The 13,591-nt window shown below is 40.1% G+C and overlaps 1 protein-coding gene and 1 pseudogene across 2 annotated transcripts in view; one reads left to right on the top strand and one right to left on the bottom strand.

The window, feature by feature from the left end:
* LOC106599100 (nucleoprotein TPR) overlaps positions 1-1,197 on the bottom strand; it is a 32,046-nt gene extending 30,849 nt beyond the window's left edge. For both annotated transcript variants that reach the window (XM_014190164.2, XM_014190165.2), the window contains exon 1: positions 930-1,197. In XM_014190164.2, the coding sequence (XP_014045639.2) occupies positions 930-1,080 (151 nt within the window). In that variant the 5' untranslated portion in view covers positions 1,081-1,197. The remainder of the gene's footprint in view (positions 1-929) is intronic.
* Positions 1,198-3,053: 1,856 nt separating this feature from the next.
* LOC106598770 (protein odr-4 homolog) lies at positions 3,054-12,898 on the top strand (annotated as a pseudogene).
* The last annotated feature ends 693 nt before the right edge of the window (positions 12,899-13,591 follow it).

Here is a 13,591-nt window from a genome sequence, read left to right as displayed (position 1 = left end):
AGAAATGTCAACAATCATCCTTGGAATATGGCTTTCGTAGCATATGGCCCTTATCCTTCATCAGCAAGAAATAATCCTTATACACTTACTGTAGCATTCTTGCACAGATCCATACAGCTTTGGGTGCCTCCAGCAGACGAAACTATACTTCAGCTAATCTTCCCGAGTTAGTTCACACACAGGCGTTCGAAGCATGCTAGATTGCTAATTAGCTAAGGTGGTCGCCTCTTGACTGGCCGGCTTGTGGGAACACTAACCCCAACTCTGAGAATCAATTTAACTTTATTTTATTATTTCTCGCTGATATTAAAGGTCCTTATGCTTCCTCAACCGTACCACAAGCGATGCGTGTTAATGATCAGATTGAGCGTCAGGGCTCTTAACAAAACTCCCCCGTACAGAAGACGCCATCGTCCAATTAATCTTATGTAATGGAAAGTTGTCGTGAGCAAGGGCTAGCGATACAATCTAGGTACAACACATTGACATGGGAGGCAATAATATGATGTAGGTAGCTGGTGTCTCTAACGTTAGTCTTCTAGACAAGAATGAGTAACACTGGAACTATGAATGAGAAACGTGTAAGAGCCAGAATTTGAGGATGGATATTGAAAAAAACGTGATCAGTTTAGTTACCCCTTCCTAGAAGGTAGCGGTAGCGAGCTAACTATTTAGGAAACTCACTTCACTTAAAACGCACTTGCAAAACAAGCATTGCACTCAACCAGCTAACGTTACAGTACAGGGCCTGTATTACTGCCATCTCAGGCTATAACGTTACTGTTGTGGTAGCTAATAAATAAGACCAGCTTCATAGATTATTAGCTAAATAGTAACGTCAAATATAACCAACCAGCTGCTAAAGTTAAATTGATTGACAAAAATAGCTAACTAAAGCTAGCTAACCGGCTAGCCAGTGCTCCACTTACCACAGTCCGCTTTGAACCGCTCGTGCTGCGTTTTGAGGGATTCGATTTCATTCTTCTGGTCAGTAAGGAACTTTTCTAATTTGTTTTGAGCAGCTTTAGGAAGTTTATTAAGCTCTGTACGCTCCAACACTTGGAGCAGAACTGCCGCCATCTCCCAACCAGTCCAAAACAGCGCAAAGCAACTTCGTTGGGCTAGCTATCAGAAGAAGACAAAATTGACCTCGAGTAGCATAACCTACGTTGTCAATAAGCGACAGATAACATTAACCGCGGAGCATCATGGGAGTAGAGTATATTCTCCAATCATCTTCCTCGGATGCAGTGACGTATATTTAAGCGACGCCACACGTATCAACCAAAAACGTTTTTAGAACGAACTCGTTGTTCTGTGTATAACTTAATAACTAAAGCAAGATTGACCAAAGCCCATCGTTTCAAATGGGAAGAAATTAGTCAAAGTGGGCAAAACAAGCAAGGAGGAGGGCAAAGCCAAGCTAGTGAGATCCTACTGGGGCGTTCTATCATCATTTGTATATTTCCGTTAGGGAACGCCTACTTTGATGTGCACGTGTGGATGAACTAAATTGGTATTTGCAATCCTTCTAAACAACGCCATTTTTACTTTGGCAAAGGGTAAAGTCTACTAAACTTAGTCTACTCTGTTCGACAGATTTTAGTTTTGTGAACAGAAAACGGTATTGAGATAAAATGTTTCATCGATAAGAAAATGTGCAGAATGTCGTCCAAAATCTATTCCATCTTCTCCCACTGGTGACCCCGGGGCTTCCTCTCACTACCATATTTGGTAGTGCGTGCAAACGCCAAGGATGCTTCACATTTATACATCCGGTGAAATATCTGTCTCATTTAACCATCTAAAAATATCGTTGGGACGTCGCCCAATTTAAGTGGACAACGGTTAAGGTTAGGTAATTAGTAAAGGTTAGGGTTTAAGGTTTACGGTGTACAATTTAGAGGCGATAGGAATCTCAGTGGCCAATGAATAGGAATCAACGCCCCATCCAACAGACTATTGACCAATCGCGTTCACGTTGGCAGGCTGCGTCACGTGGTTGCTAAACTAATCGTCACACAATCCCTTCTAAAAGGCGGGGTATTGCCGCGTTCAAAACAACTGGGAAATCTCTGACTTCCGAGCGTTCACAACAGTTATTCTGTCGAAAAAAATCGGAGTTGAAGAAAGCGGCCAGAGTTCCCGAGTTGGATGACCGTCCAACTCGATTTTTCCATGTCGGAGCTCGTTTTTATTCAGTTCCCAGTTTTGAACGCACGATTGTCGGATACTTCCGAGTTCCCCGTTGTTATGAACGCGGCACCTGCCTATTTTACTCGAAAGTCCTTAATGTAACAATTTCAATAAAGTATTACAGAAAACAAGTTATTCCCATCTCTGATATGAAGTCGTGTTTTTTTTCAAAGTTGCCGAAATATCAGGTGCGTCCACTTATGTCAGTGTATTCGTAACAGTCTAACCAGAACGACTCTTTTATTCGATCAAATAAGCCTCACAATAGCAAATTAGTAATTACATTTGTGTTGACCAAAATTCGACACTTCCATTGACTCGCATACAAAAATTATTCTCTTTGTGGTTTTATTTCGTAGACAGATTTTGGGCGGAGTAAAACCCTCTCGCTTCGTCTTTTCCTCTCTGGTTTCCACTAATTTGGTCCCTTATTTGAGTTTAGGCATAATATTAGCAGTGTGGTTAGGTTTAAAATCTGATTTTAAAAATATAAATTGTAGAAATGGGTTGGGTTTAGCTATAATTATGACTGTGTTAATTAGTGACGACCATATTAATTTTCTGCTGGAACTGTTCATGAAGTAACCACTCATGTCAACCAGGTAGCTAACGTTATAACAACGAATTTAAGCCTACATTTTAATACATTTAGGTGGAACTCATAAGGATACAATCTTACACCTCTGTGCGATTGTCAAACCTCTAGAGGATTTGTGTTTGTTTGAAAACCAAGTTACCTTTCCATCCACTAATGTAACGTGTCAAGCCAGACTGAGATGGCTAACTATAACGTTAACTTCTGCTGAAGTACTGTCCATTATAGTTATCTGAAATAATCTACAGTGATATTTTGGAAAATGTCGTGTTTCACAGTTTCTGAATATAACTTGCAGGGCTTCATGATTGAAGAGAAAGCTACAGTTCTCTCGCTGCCTTTCTCCGTCTTTATTCTGACGTTAGAATGGGCAGACTACATAGTGGAGGGTGTGGTGGTGAAATATCTGTCCAATCTCCGTCCATCTTGTGTCACAGGACTTCTCATTGGCCGGTAAGGTTCACTTATCATGGATCTATGCGTCATTCCCTAATAGGTGTCAGGGTCGTATTCATTAGTAGGCTACACATCATAGAAAAATGTTTTGCAATGGAAAACGAAAAGTACCACTTCAGGTCGTCCCTCCCTCACTGTTTTATTATTATTTAAGATTTTAATTTAATTTGCAAACATCAGAAAACATGCATAGACAGTATACAATAGACATACGCACACAAATTCCAACAAACATCAATGACATCACACCTACTCAAACTAACATGTTCCCACCCACCCGATCCATACCCATCCCATTTCTCTCACTCCAACATTCCCTCTCATTCTTCATACATTGGGCGTTTCCAGTGCTTGTGACACGATGCCATTTGGCCCCGGATTGCACTATTCTATTTCCCTCTGTAGACACAATGTTTTTTTAAGTTAAAAAAATAATAATAAAGCATTTGATTCATCTACTGTTTTTAACAATGGAGGATCATTTCATTTACAATTTAAATAAAAGTTTTTTTAGACGATTGATGAGAAAAGTATGGTCCAACCCATTGGGGATCTCACCGCATCCTGAAATATGCAGATAGACAGATTAAAAGTAAATTGTAAAACTTCTGACAGCCAACTTTCTAACTCCGCCCATAACTTTTGGACTTTATCGCACTCCCAGAAGGCATGAATTATTGAGTCATTGTTCATTTTACACTTAAGACATGATTCTGCCATTGAGCTGTAGAATTTGTGAATGTTGTTCTCTATACATTAGTTTATACTGGATTAAGCGTACATTTTCGTGAACTGTAATTTCGTTAGTTATGTTCAAACACTCCCTCCATCTTGTGCCAATCAATATCTCTTCTTTTTAATTATTGGTTGGAGAGGCTCTCTGCAAGGTTTTGTATATCTTATCTATCATATTAGTATAATTTTCTGAATCAAATAGGGCTCCCTCCACATTGCTCTGATATCCAAATGATTTCAAATCACATTTTCGTGATATGAAACTTAAGTTACATGTATTTGAAAATATCTACATTGGTCAGTCCAAAATTGCTTTTTAATTCTGTAATGGAAATAACTGTATTTCTGGTTAACAAGTCATTTATGGTTTCTATGCCTTTAGTTTTTTCTATGTGGACCAGTTTATTGTGAATTCTGAAAAGCTATCCAAGAATTGTTCCATAGGGGTGTGTTTTTTGGGAGTGGTATTGATTCTTGTAGAATGTTTCATTTTCTTCCATATTGTTATAGTGTTCTTATTACATTTTTAATGTTCTTAGCTTTATCCTTTGAAAACAATATGTACCCATTGTTCCTCTTTAGTCCATTTAACAATACACTGAGTGTACAAAATATTAAGAACACCTTCCTAATATTGAATTGCACACCCTTTTGCCCTCAGAACAGCTTCAATTTTTCGGGGCATGGAATCTACAAGGTGTCGAAAGTGTTCCACATGGATGCTGGCCAATGTTGACTCCAATGCTTCCCACAGTTGTCAAGTTGTCTGGATGTCCCTTCGGTGGTGGACCATTCTTGATACACACGGGAAACTGTTGAACGTGAAAAACCCAGCAGCGTTGCAGTTCTTGACCCATTCAAACCGGTGTGCCTGGCACTTACTACCATACCCCATTTAAAGGCACTTCAATCTTTTGTTTTGCCCATTCACTCTCTGAATGGCACACACGCAATCCATGTCTCAATTGCCTCAAGGCTTTTTTTAAACCTATCTCCTCCCCTTAATCTACACTGATTGAAGTGGATTAAACAAGTAACATCAATAAGGGATCATAGCTTTCACCTGGATTCACCTGGTCAGTCTGTCATGAAAAGACCAGTTGTTCCTAATGTTTGGTACACTCAGTGTATGTCTCAAGTAAAAGCCTTGGGTGGCGAGTTGACAGTAGCGGTGCGTGGGTAAAATCACTGGAGAAGCCAAGACCCCCACTTCAATATCATCAAATCACCTCTGCTTAGTCTAGTACAGTGACAACTAAAATATACCAAAAACAATTTAGTCCAAACAACGTAAGCTAAATATGATGTGGCTTTCCATGATTCTAATTTCTGTGTGTGTGTGTGTGGATGCATTCGTGCAAATAGAAAAAACATGTTGCTTCACCCTACTTGTAGAGGAACGCCAATGCCATCCTCCTCTCTTTCATGTTGACGAAACGGTCTATGACTCTGTTATAAAGTACACGCTTTTATTTTTTGTTGTCCTAGGCTACCTGGCTAAAATGCTCGCTCGCTAGCCTAACTTCCTTTCATGGGCAACGCTAGCTAGTTAACATTAGCCTTCTACATCTAGCTAACATTACATATTGAACTTCCATCCTCTCGGGCAAGGGGCACAATGTAGGGATTTATGGTTAGATCAGAATCGCCGGTAACAACCATTGGCCAGTACAGAGAATTAAGTAAAACCACAAGTCCAAATCCCTATCTCCATCCATAGCTAATTTAGTAAAGGGCCAATTTTAGCTAGCTAGCTAGCCACCTGAGGACATCAACATAATGAGATGCAACAATTCAAGTTGTCTGTCAATGATGTATGCTCTCGATGCCATGTGATAGGAGTGAAGCCATATCCAAACTGGCTTCCCTTGACACTTTATTTTAGTGCGCCAGGGCCATTCACAATTGAGCTCACTCAGTTTAGCTCAATGCTGATTGGCTATTATTTTATACTTTTTTTTATCAAGGGAGGCCAAATACTCGTTGGCTTCCTTTGCATTCAATGCTACAGGTGGCAACACTTTTTGACCAGAGTGTCAGATAGATGGCCTACACATACTGAGACAGTGGGGCGCTGTTTTCTCTCGCTCGGATGCTTTCTCCGGTGAGATACATTCAGACTCTTGCAAATTGAAGGAAAATTATGAAACACAGAGAGATGAAAGAAAAAACATTTTATATGTGTTCCCTTGGCATCCAGGAATACACGCCACTGCGTGTTGATACAATTCCAAGTCTGGGAGGTTAAAACCACCCTCAGACTTGGGGAGATGTAAAACTTTCCTTTTATTCTATGAGATTCATTTTCCCACATAAAGTCTGTTATGACCGAGTATACTTTTTTAAAGAATGTCTTTGGTGGGGTAATTGGTATTACCAGAAATAGATTTGGGAGCCATGCCATTCTGAAGAGGTTTATTCTACCTGTAAGATTTTTGGGAAAATTGTTCCATTTAATTAGATCTGTTTTCATATTGTTGAATAATGGGATAAAGTTATCTTTATATATTTGTTGTTTGATGTCACTTAAATTAAGCATCCTAAGTATTTAATATTTTTCATGGTGCACTTAAAGGATTGCTGTAGATGATGAGTTATTCTTTTTCCTATTGGCATTATTTAAGTTTAACCACTTTAATTTTATATCCTCTGATTTTAGAGTATTCAGAAAATATTTTAAACAAGGGGGTATTGAGTTTTCCTTATTGATCAGGTATATCAGGAGATCGTCTGCAAATAAATGTAGTTTATATTCATGTTTACGCAGCCATGGGAAGTAGGGGTGCTGAGAGGTGCAGCACCTCTTGAAAAATCGGAAATAAAAGAAATATATAAATAAATTCATCTACATTTTTATTAAATGTATTATTTCAGCTGGAAAGTTGTTTTAGTAGAAAACAGAAAATACCAGAAAATAGCTTACTTTTTCCAGAGGGCCCAGAGTTTTTCCTATTCAGGTCACGGGACTCAGAAAAACTCCTGGTAGGACTTCTAACTACTCCTAAGTAGGACATCCTAGCCCCCTCTGTCAGAGTTCGTCCCAGAGAGACTTTGTGGTGCTGGCTATGAGGACACCTCAGAAGGACACAGAGGGACAGGGCTCCCCATCTGTCAGCAGGAGAGCTGGGACCTCACTGGACCACCTGGACTTGGACTGGGTCACTGAGCATGCCAGACAGGTAGATAATGATAATAGTGCATTTTATACAATAATAATAATAATAATAATACAACTTTTAAAATGAAAATGTCAGCTCTTATAGTTAGTTCTCATGACACAGTTTTACCACTGTGAGCAATTACTTGTATCTCAGTCTCACTCTGTAATAATGTATAATTATGTAGTAATGTATGTTTTCTGAAGGTTTCCCGGATGTTACAGGGAGGTTTCTCAGTTTTTGGTATATTTCTTGTCACCCCACCTGAGCTGCCCAAAGAGGCTCAAAATACATTGAGACAGTTAAGCAACACATAAACTAAAGCTGGGGCAATAATGTTTCAAAAGCCTAAATCCATCTGAGTATTATTATATATAAAGATCATGCATTTTAATAACAGGAACTACATTACTAGAAAGTGGGCTTCTTAAAACTAGAGTGTGTTTTTTGTAGTTGATCTTTGTAGTGGGCAAGCACATATCCAAGGGACGAATATGGAGTCTCACAAAGGAGGATGTTACTGAGGTCACGCTTCACATCTGCTCAAATTGGTCTCAATTGCATCATCTATTTACTGCCCAAAGACAGTAAATGATGAACAATGGTCTCACTAAAGTCCATGACAAATGTGGTGACATCTTTGTCGAGTTTTGTGGTGTGCTTGATACAAGGAGAACCCTTAGCATTGGAAAATATTTGTATCACTCAGAGCCGTTTGCTGAACATTTGATGTTCGAGATCCCAAGATGAGTTAATATGTGTGACAGTATTGCCTTTTTAAAGCGGTCAATATTCCTCTACTTTCTCTTTTCTGTATTCAAATTCAGCCCTGGAAATACTACAAGCCTTAACTTTATTCTGATTGGTAATTTCAGAGTTTTGCCAAGCCTGCTGATTGGAAGTACCAGTGGCGGGGGTGTACTTCCTGGCCAATGTTTACATGTTCAGTGAAACTGGACCTGCTGTTCCCCGTGTTAGAGATGCATGTCTTACCACAGGACATGGAAAAGTGTGTGAAGGTGATGGGGGTTATATTGGATACTATTACCTGATGTATTGTTATAGCTCCATATGAATGCTTATAACACCCTTATTAAAACACCTTTATTAAGCGTGTCAGCATTACATCACTATATGAGAGATGAATAAACAGTACATTTTAGGGAATGCCTGGTGAGTTCCTCTTTAGCAGAGCTCACTTTGCCTTTTTTTATATTCTCAAATAGGACAGTGGATTAAAATGTTAGTTCTAGTGAAACTAATAATTTGCTTGTGTGTTTCAGGAGGAACTTGGCTTTGCCTCATCTATGGCAAAACGATGCCTGATGAAGTGTAGCTAGTGGCAGGACTGGTAAGCACAGCGCTACTTTTGGTGGCGCAATGTAGTTCATAGGAGCATATTACTGCTTATTACAAGTCATGTTTTTCTGTTCAGAAAAATAACGTGAAGGCTGTTTAGCAGACATTCCGAGCCCAGATCATCATCTTATTGGTAAGAATGTCATGAGTAGGGCGTATTTTTTTTTTTTTTGTAGCCCATAACAAGGGCTCAGAGTTTCCTTGCTGAAGTTAATTTGTATGTGTGCGTGCATGTTTATGTGCCTGCGCGTTCGTCTGTGTGTGTTATGCTTTTGTGAGTGTGTGCCTGATTTTGTGTGTGTATCGTAGAAATAGAATGGGCATGCCCGTTCAAGTAAATGGTGGCATTGTGGGTGGACTGGCAGCCATTGTGAGTGAAAACCAGGAAGTTTACCCTTCAATCTGTGCTGTGATTTTGTTGAGTCAACTCAACTGACATTACAAAAAATGCATTCCTTTGCATGAGCCACATGAGTTAGCATCGTTTGAATGAACATTCTACCTGCCGCCTTTGTGATAGGTCATCAAAAGAGATATCAACCAGTGTAAAGTATCAAAAGTAAAAGTATAAATAATTTCAAATTCCTTACATTAAGCAAACCAGACGATACAATTACATTTTTTCTTTAATTTACAGATATCCAGGGACATCATTTACAAACAATGTATTTGTGTTTTAGTGAGTTTTTTTCAAATGTATTTAAAAAAATTTACCTTTATTTAACCAGGCAAGTCAGTTAACAACAAATTCTTATTTACAATGACAGCCTACACCGGACAAACCTGGGCGATGCTGGGCCAATTGTGCGCTGCCCTATGGGACTCCCAATCACGTCCAGTTGTGATACAGCCTGGATTCGAACCAGGGTGTCTGTAGTGACACCTCTAGCACTGAGAGTTACCCAGATAAGAGGCAGTAGAGATGACCACTCTTGATAAGTGTGTGAATTGGACCATTTTCCTGTCCTGCTAGGCATTCAAAATGTAACGAGTACTTTTGGGTGTCAGGGAAAATGTATAGAGTAAAAAGAACATTCTTTTTTAAAGAATGAAGTGAAGTAGAAGTTGTCAAAAATATAAAAAGTGAAGTACAGATAACCCCAAAAGTACTTTAAAGTATTTTACACCACTAATATGAGCATAGTGTCCAGCAGAGTGGAGATGTTCCTGCAAGATATTTTAATAGAGAAAGAGAGGACAATGGTACTGTATTAGTTCTCCACTTTTGCATTGGATTTTAGGCTATGCAGATCAACCACAAGGTGGCACTGTTGACCATTCACTGGTTGTCGCTATACTCACTGTCCCATCATTTACCTGTTCTCCTGCATTACATTATATATTCCCCCAAACAATAACAAATCAAACACTGAACAATGACTCATACTTAAATCTGCAGCTATTTTAATCAGAAGCAGAGTTTACATAATGCTTTTCTGCTCTCCTCTCTTCAGCAGGGTCAGTTGGTTTACAGCTGGTGGTCCCTCGCAGAGTTTTTGCCTCCTTGCCCGGCATGGGCCTGTGTGTGTGTGACTACATGTTCCTTGACGAGTGTGTGTCCGACGTGAGTAACCATCTCAAAGAGATGCTGGACAAGGACATGCCCGAGAACAGCATAGACACATCCCAGGAGGCCCTCTTAGGTGGGTTAGGGTTACCATGACAACCAGGGGTCAGGGGTCAACGTAGGTGGACGCCATGACAGTTAGTTTAATTTGGATTATAAGTAACTCAAAGAATGACAAATATTACCCTAGTTGATTGTTAAAATTATGCTTTGAAACTGAGTGAAACAGGGAAGTACTATCTGAACTTGCCCAATAGGAAAGACTCATTTTCGTTTTCCATAGCAAAACACAAACGTGCCATAATAAACATGGTCCAGGAAATGGGTATTCTCTGTTTTGGTATAGACAATGTAGACTACTACAGTATCAACTGTAATCGTCCAATGACCGAGTCAATAAAGCCAAGTGTGTTACTCCCTATGAGGAATGAAACAGGAATTCCAGAGGGAAACAGTCACAATCAGTAACCTGAGGCTACATGCCTGTGAATAGTTTATGAAAGATCATACAATGACTACTTGGAAACATATGAGGTTTCCCCACCGGGACACACAATGTTGTGGGGAAACCTCATTGTCAACTGTGTTTCTGTTTAGTCAGTCATGTGAGGAAAGACATTTTATGATGGTTGTTACTCATAATTGAAATTCTTCAAACTAATAGTTTTTTTTGGTATGTTGGTTAAGAAGTGATATCATATGTTGTTTTAGCTTCCTAAATCATTGTAGAGTTTTGAATCTACATTTTCTATTCTTTCCATACTTCTACTTGTCTTCCATTGATTGTAAGGGTGACATTGTTTGTTGAAAATGTCTGATTTTGAAGCTCCTACGATTGACGTAGAGGACATGATTTTTCAGAAGAACCTGAAGGCTAAATCTACTTTTGACGCATCTCCTAAGACACCCTCTGAAGATCCCACTGAAGACCCCAAAATATACAAGATGTACACTACAAGACCTAAGGTATGTGGACACCTGCTCGTCCAACACCTCATTCCAAAGTCCCCCCTTTGCTGCTATAACAGCCTCCACTCTTCTGGGAAGGCTTTCCACTAGATGTTGGAACATTGCTGTGGGGACTTGCTTCATTCAGCCACAAGAGCATTAGTGAGGACGGGCACTGATGTTGGGCGATTAGGCTTGGCTCGCAGTCGGCGTTCCAATTCATCCCAAAGGTGTCGATGGGGTTGAGGTCAGGGGTATGTGCAGAACATTCAAGTTCTTTCACACCGATCTCTACAAACCGTTTTTCTATGGATCTCTCTTTGTGCATGTGGGCATTGTCATGCTGAAACAAGTTGGGCCAAGTTGGGCCTTCCCCAAACTGTTGCCACAAAGTTGGAAGCACAGAATCATCTATGTTGTAGCGTTAAGATTTCCCTTCACTGGAACTAAGGGGCCCAAACCATGAAAAACAGCTCCAGACCATTATTCCTCCTCCACCAAACTTTACATTTGGCACTATGCATTGGGGCAGGTAGCTGTCCTGGCATCCGCCAAACCTAGATTCGTCCTTCGGACTGCCAGATAGTGAAGTGTGATGCTCCCGACGAACAGTTCTTGTGTTGACGTTGCTTCCATAGGCAGTTTGGAACTCGGCAGTGTTGCAACCGAGGACAGACAATTTTGACGCACTTCAGCACTTGGTGGTCCCGTTCTTTGAGCTTGTGTGGCCTACGACTTCGTGGCTGAGCTGTTGTTGCTCCTCCTGACCGGGGCAGCTTTAGCAGGGCAGAGATTTGAGGAACTGACATGTTGGAAAGGTGGCGTGCTATGATGGTGCCACATTAAAAGTAACTGAGCTCTTCAGTAAGGCCATTCTACTGCCAATGTTTGTCTTTGGAGATTACATGGCTCTATGCTCGATTATATACCTGTCAGCAACGGGTGTGGCTAAAATAGCCAAATACACTAATTTGAAGGGGTGTCCACATACGTTTGTATATATAGTGTACTACGCTGGTATTTACTTTTAAATACTCTCTTCAAACAACCATTTCCTCAGAATTCAGGAGGTAGAAAGGAAAGGAACGGGAAAGGGGGATACCTAGTCAGTTGTAAAACTGAATGCCTTCAACTGAAGTGTGTCTTCTGCATTTAACCCAACCACTCTGAATGACCAGGGAAAAACTCCTGGCTGTCATGATTTGAGTTAACAATATATCCATAGCTATTGAGAAAGACTGAAGCGTGTGTATATAAAGGCATGTACAGGAAGTATCGATAGCTAAAAGATTAGGGTAATGGTTGTGACATGGTGAGGTTGGACCCAGGTGCAAAGAGACCAGAATAGGAATCAGTGGTTAAGGATAAACATAATACTTTACTGAGAAACGATAACTGAAGGACCCCAGTAACACTGGGAGACCAACAAACACTGAGTCTCGAAAACTCACTCAGCAGACTCAGCAGACAACAGCACATATTACAGGCTTCTGCACAAGAAAACACCTCCTTTTAACAGGGAAATCCTAATGAGTAAATAGGACACACCTGAGTGTCGTTAATGTCTCTAGGACGGTCTCTTTCGCCCTCTGGTGACAGGTGGAACCATGACAATGGTATTGTGGTTATTTTGTGAACCATTAGGCAAGCACCTCTCGTGACATTCCTAACATCTAACCCAACCTATTAATCAGCATCATCAGGTATGTAACATAGCTGTCTCTTGACTCAGCCAGATACCGTTGTGTTGTGTAGGTGTTGCCATGTTGTGAAGGTGTTGCAATCACTCTCCTAGCCACGGGCAACTTGCTGCTCTACCTGAGCAACAAGTGGTGGACGCACACAGGATACACACACATCATCAGCTGGTCCTATGTGGAGTGACTAATCGCTTGATTTAATTACATTTCCATGAAATTGAGTTTACATTATTTATTATTATACAAGCATATGCAAGCTCTATGTTTCCTATTGATCATTAAGCATATTTATTTTCATATGAATTGTAAAGCAGAATTATATAGAGAGAAATAAAGAATTTACTCAGAGAAGCAAGTGTCTAGCATATGGTGTAATGTCTTACAGTAAGTGTGTGTCCAATTAACATGTTGAAGCATATATTTAAAATTCCCTCTATGATTTATTATAATGGGGAAAATGGACCCGGTAATTGTTATTTTCATTTCATTCAGGCATCATAAGATATTCTGATGTGAGATAACCACAAACTTTCCACTCTGTCCTGACATGTTACCTCATGCCACCCACGCTTCATGCCAACAACCATGTGTATCGGACCACTCCTCACCCACAGTGCTGGCACAATGAACAACGGAAATGCATCAGAAGTGCTCAGAGCGTTGGTATTCAATACAGTATTTTGCGATGACCTAGGCCTACACTATGGTCTTGTATGGTTATGCTCGGTATAGAGCTCGCCAGCTTGTAGTCCTAAAAAACAGCAATGAGTTACCTCTGGTTCGTTCAGCCATTCCTCGGGGGAAGGACGTTTTTTTGTTGATAAATGCCGAAATTAAGGTTGCAGATTAACACATGCTTAGAATACAGTATTTAAAA

The sequence above is a fragment of the Salmo salar genome, chromosome ssa03 (assembly GCF_905237065.1).
Source record: "Salmo salar chromosome ssa03, Ssal_v3.1, whole genome shotgun sequence".
NCBI lineage: Eukaryota > Metazoa > Chordata > Actinopteri > Salmoniformes > Salmonidae > Salmo > Salmo salar.
The sequence above is the reverse complement of the archived record's forward strand: the minus strand, read 5'-3'. Positions and strand labels throughout refer to the sequence as shown.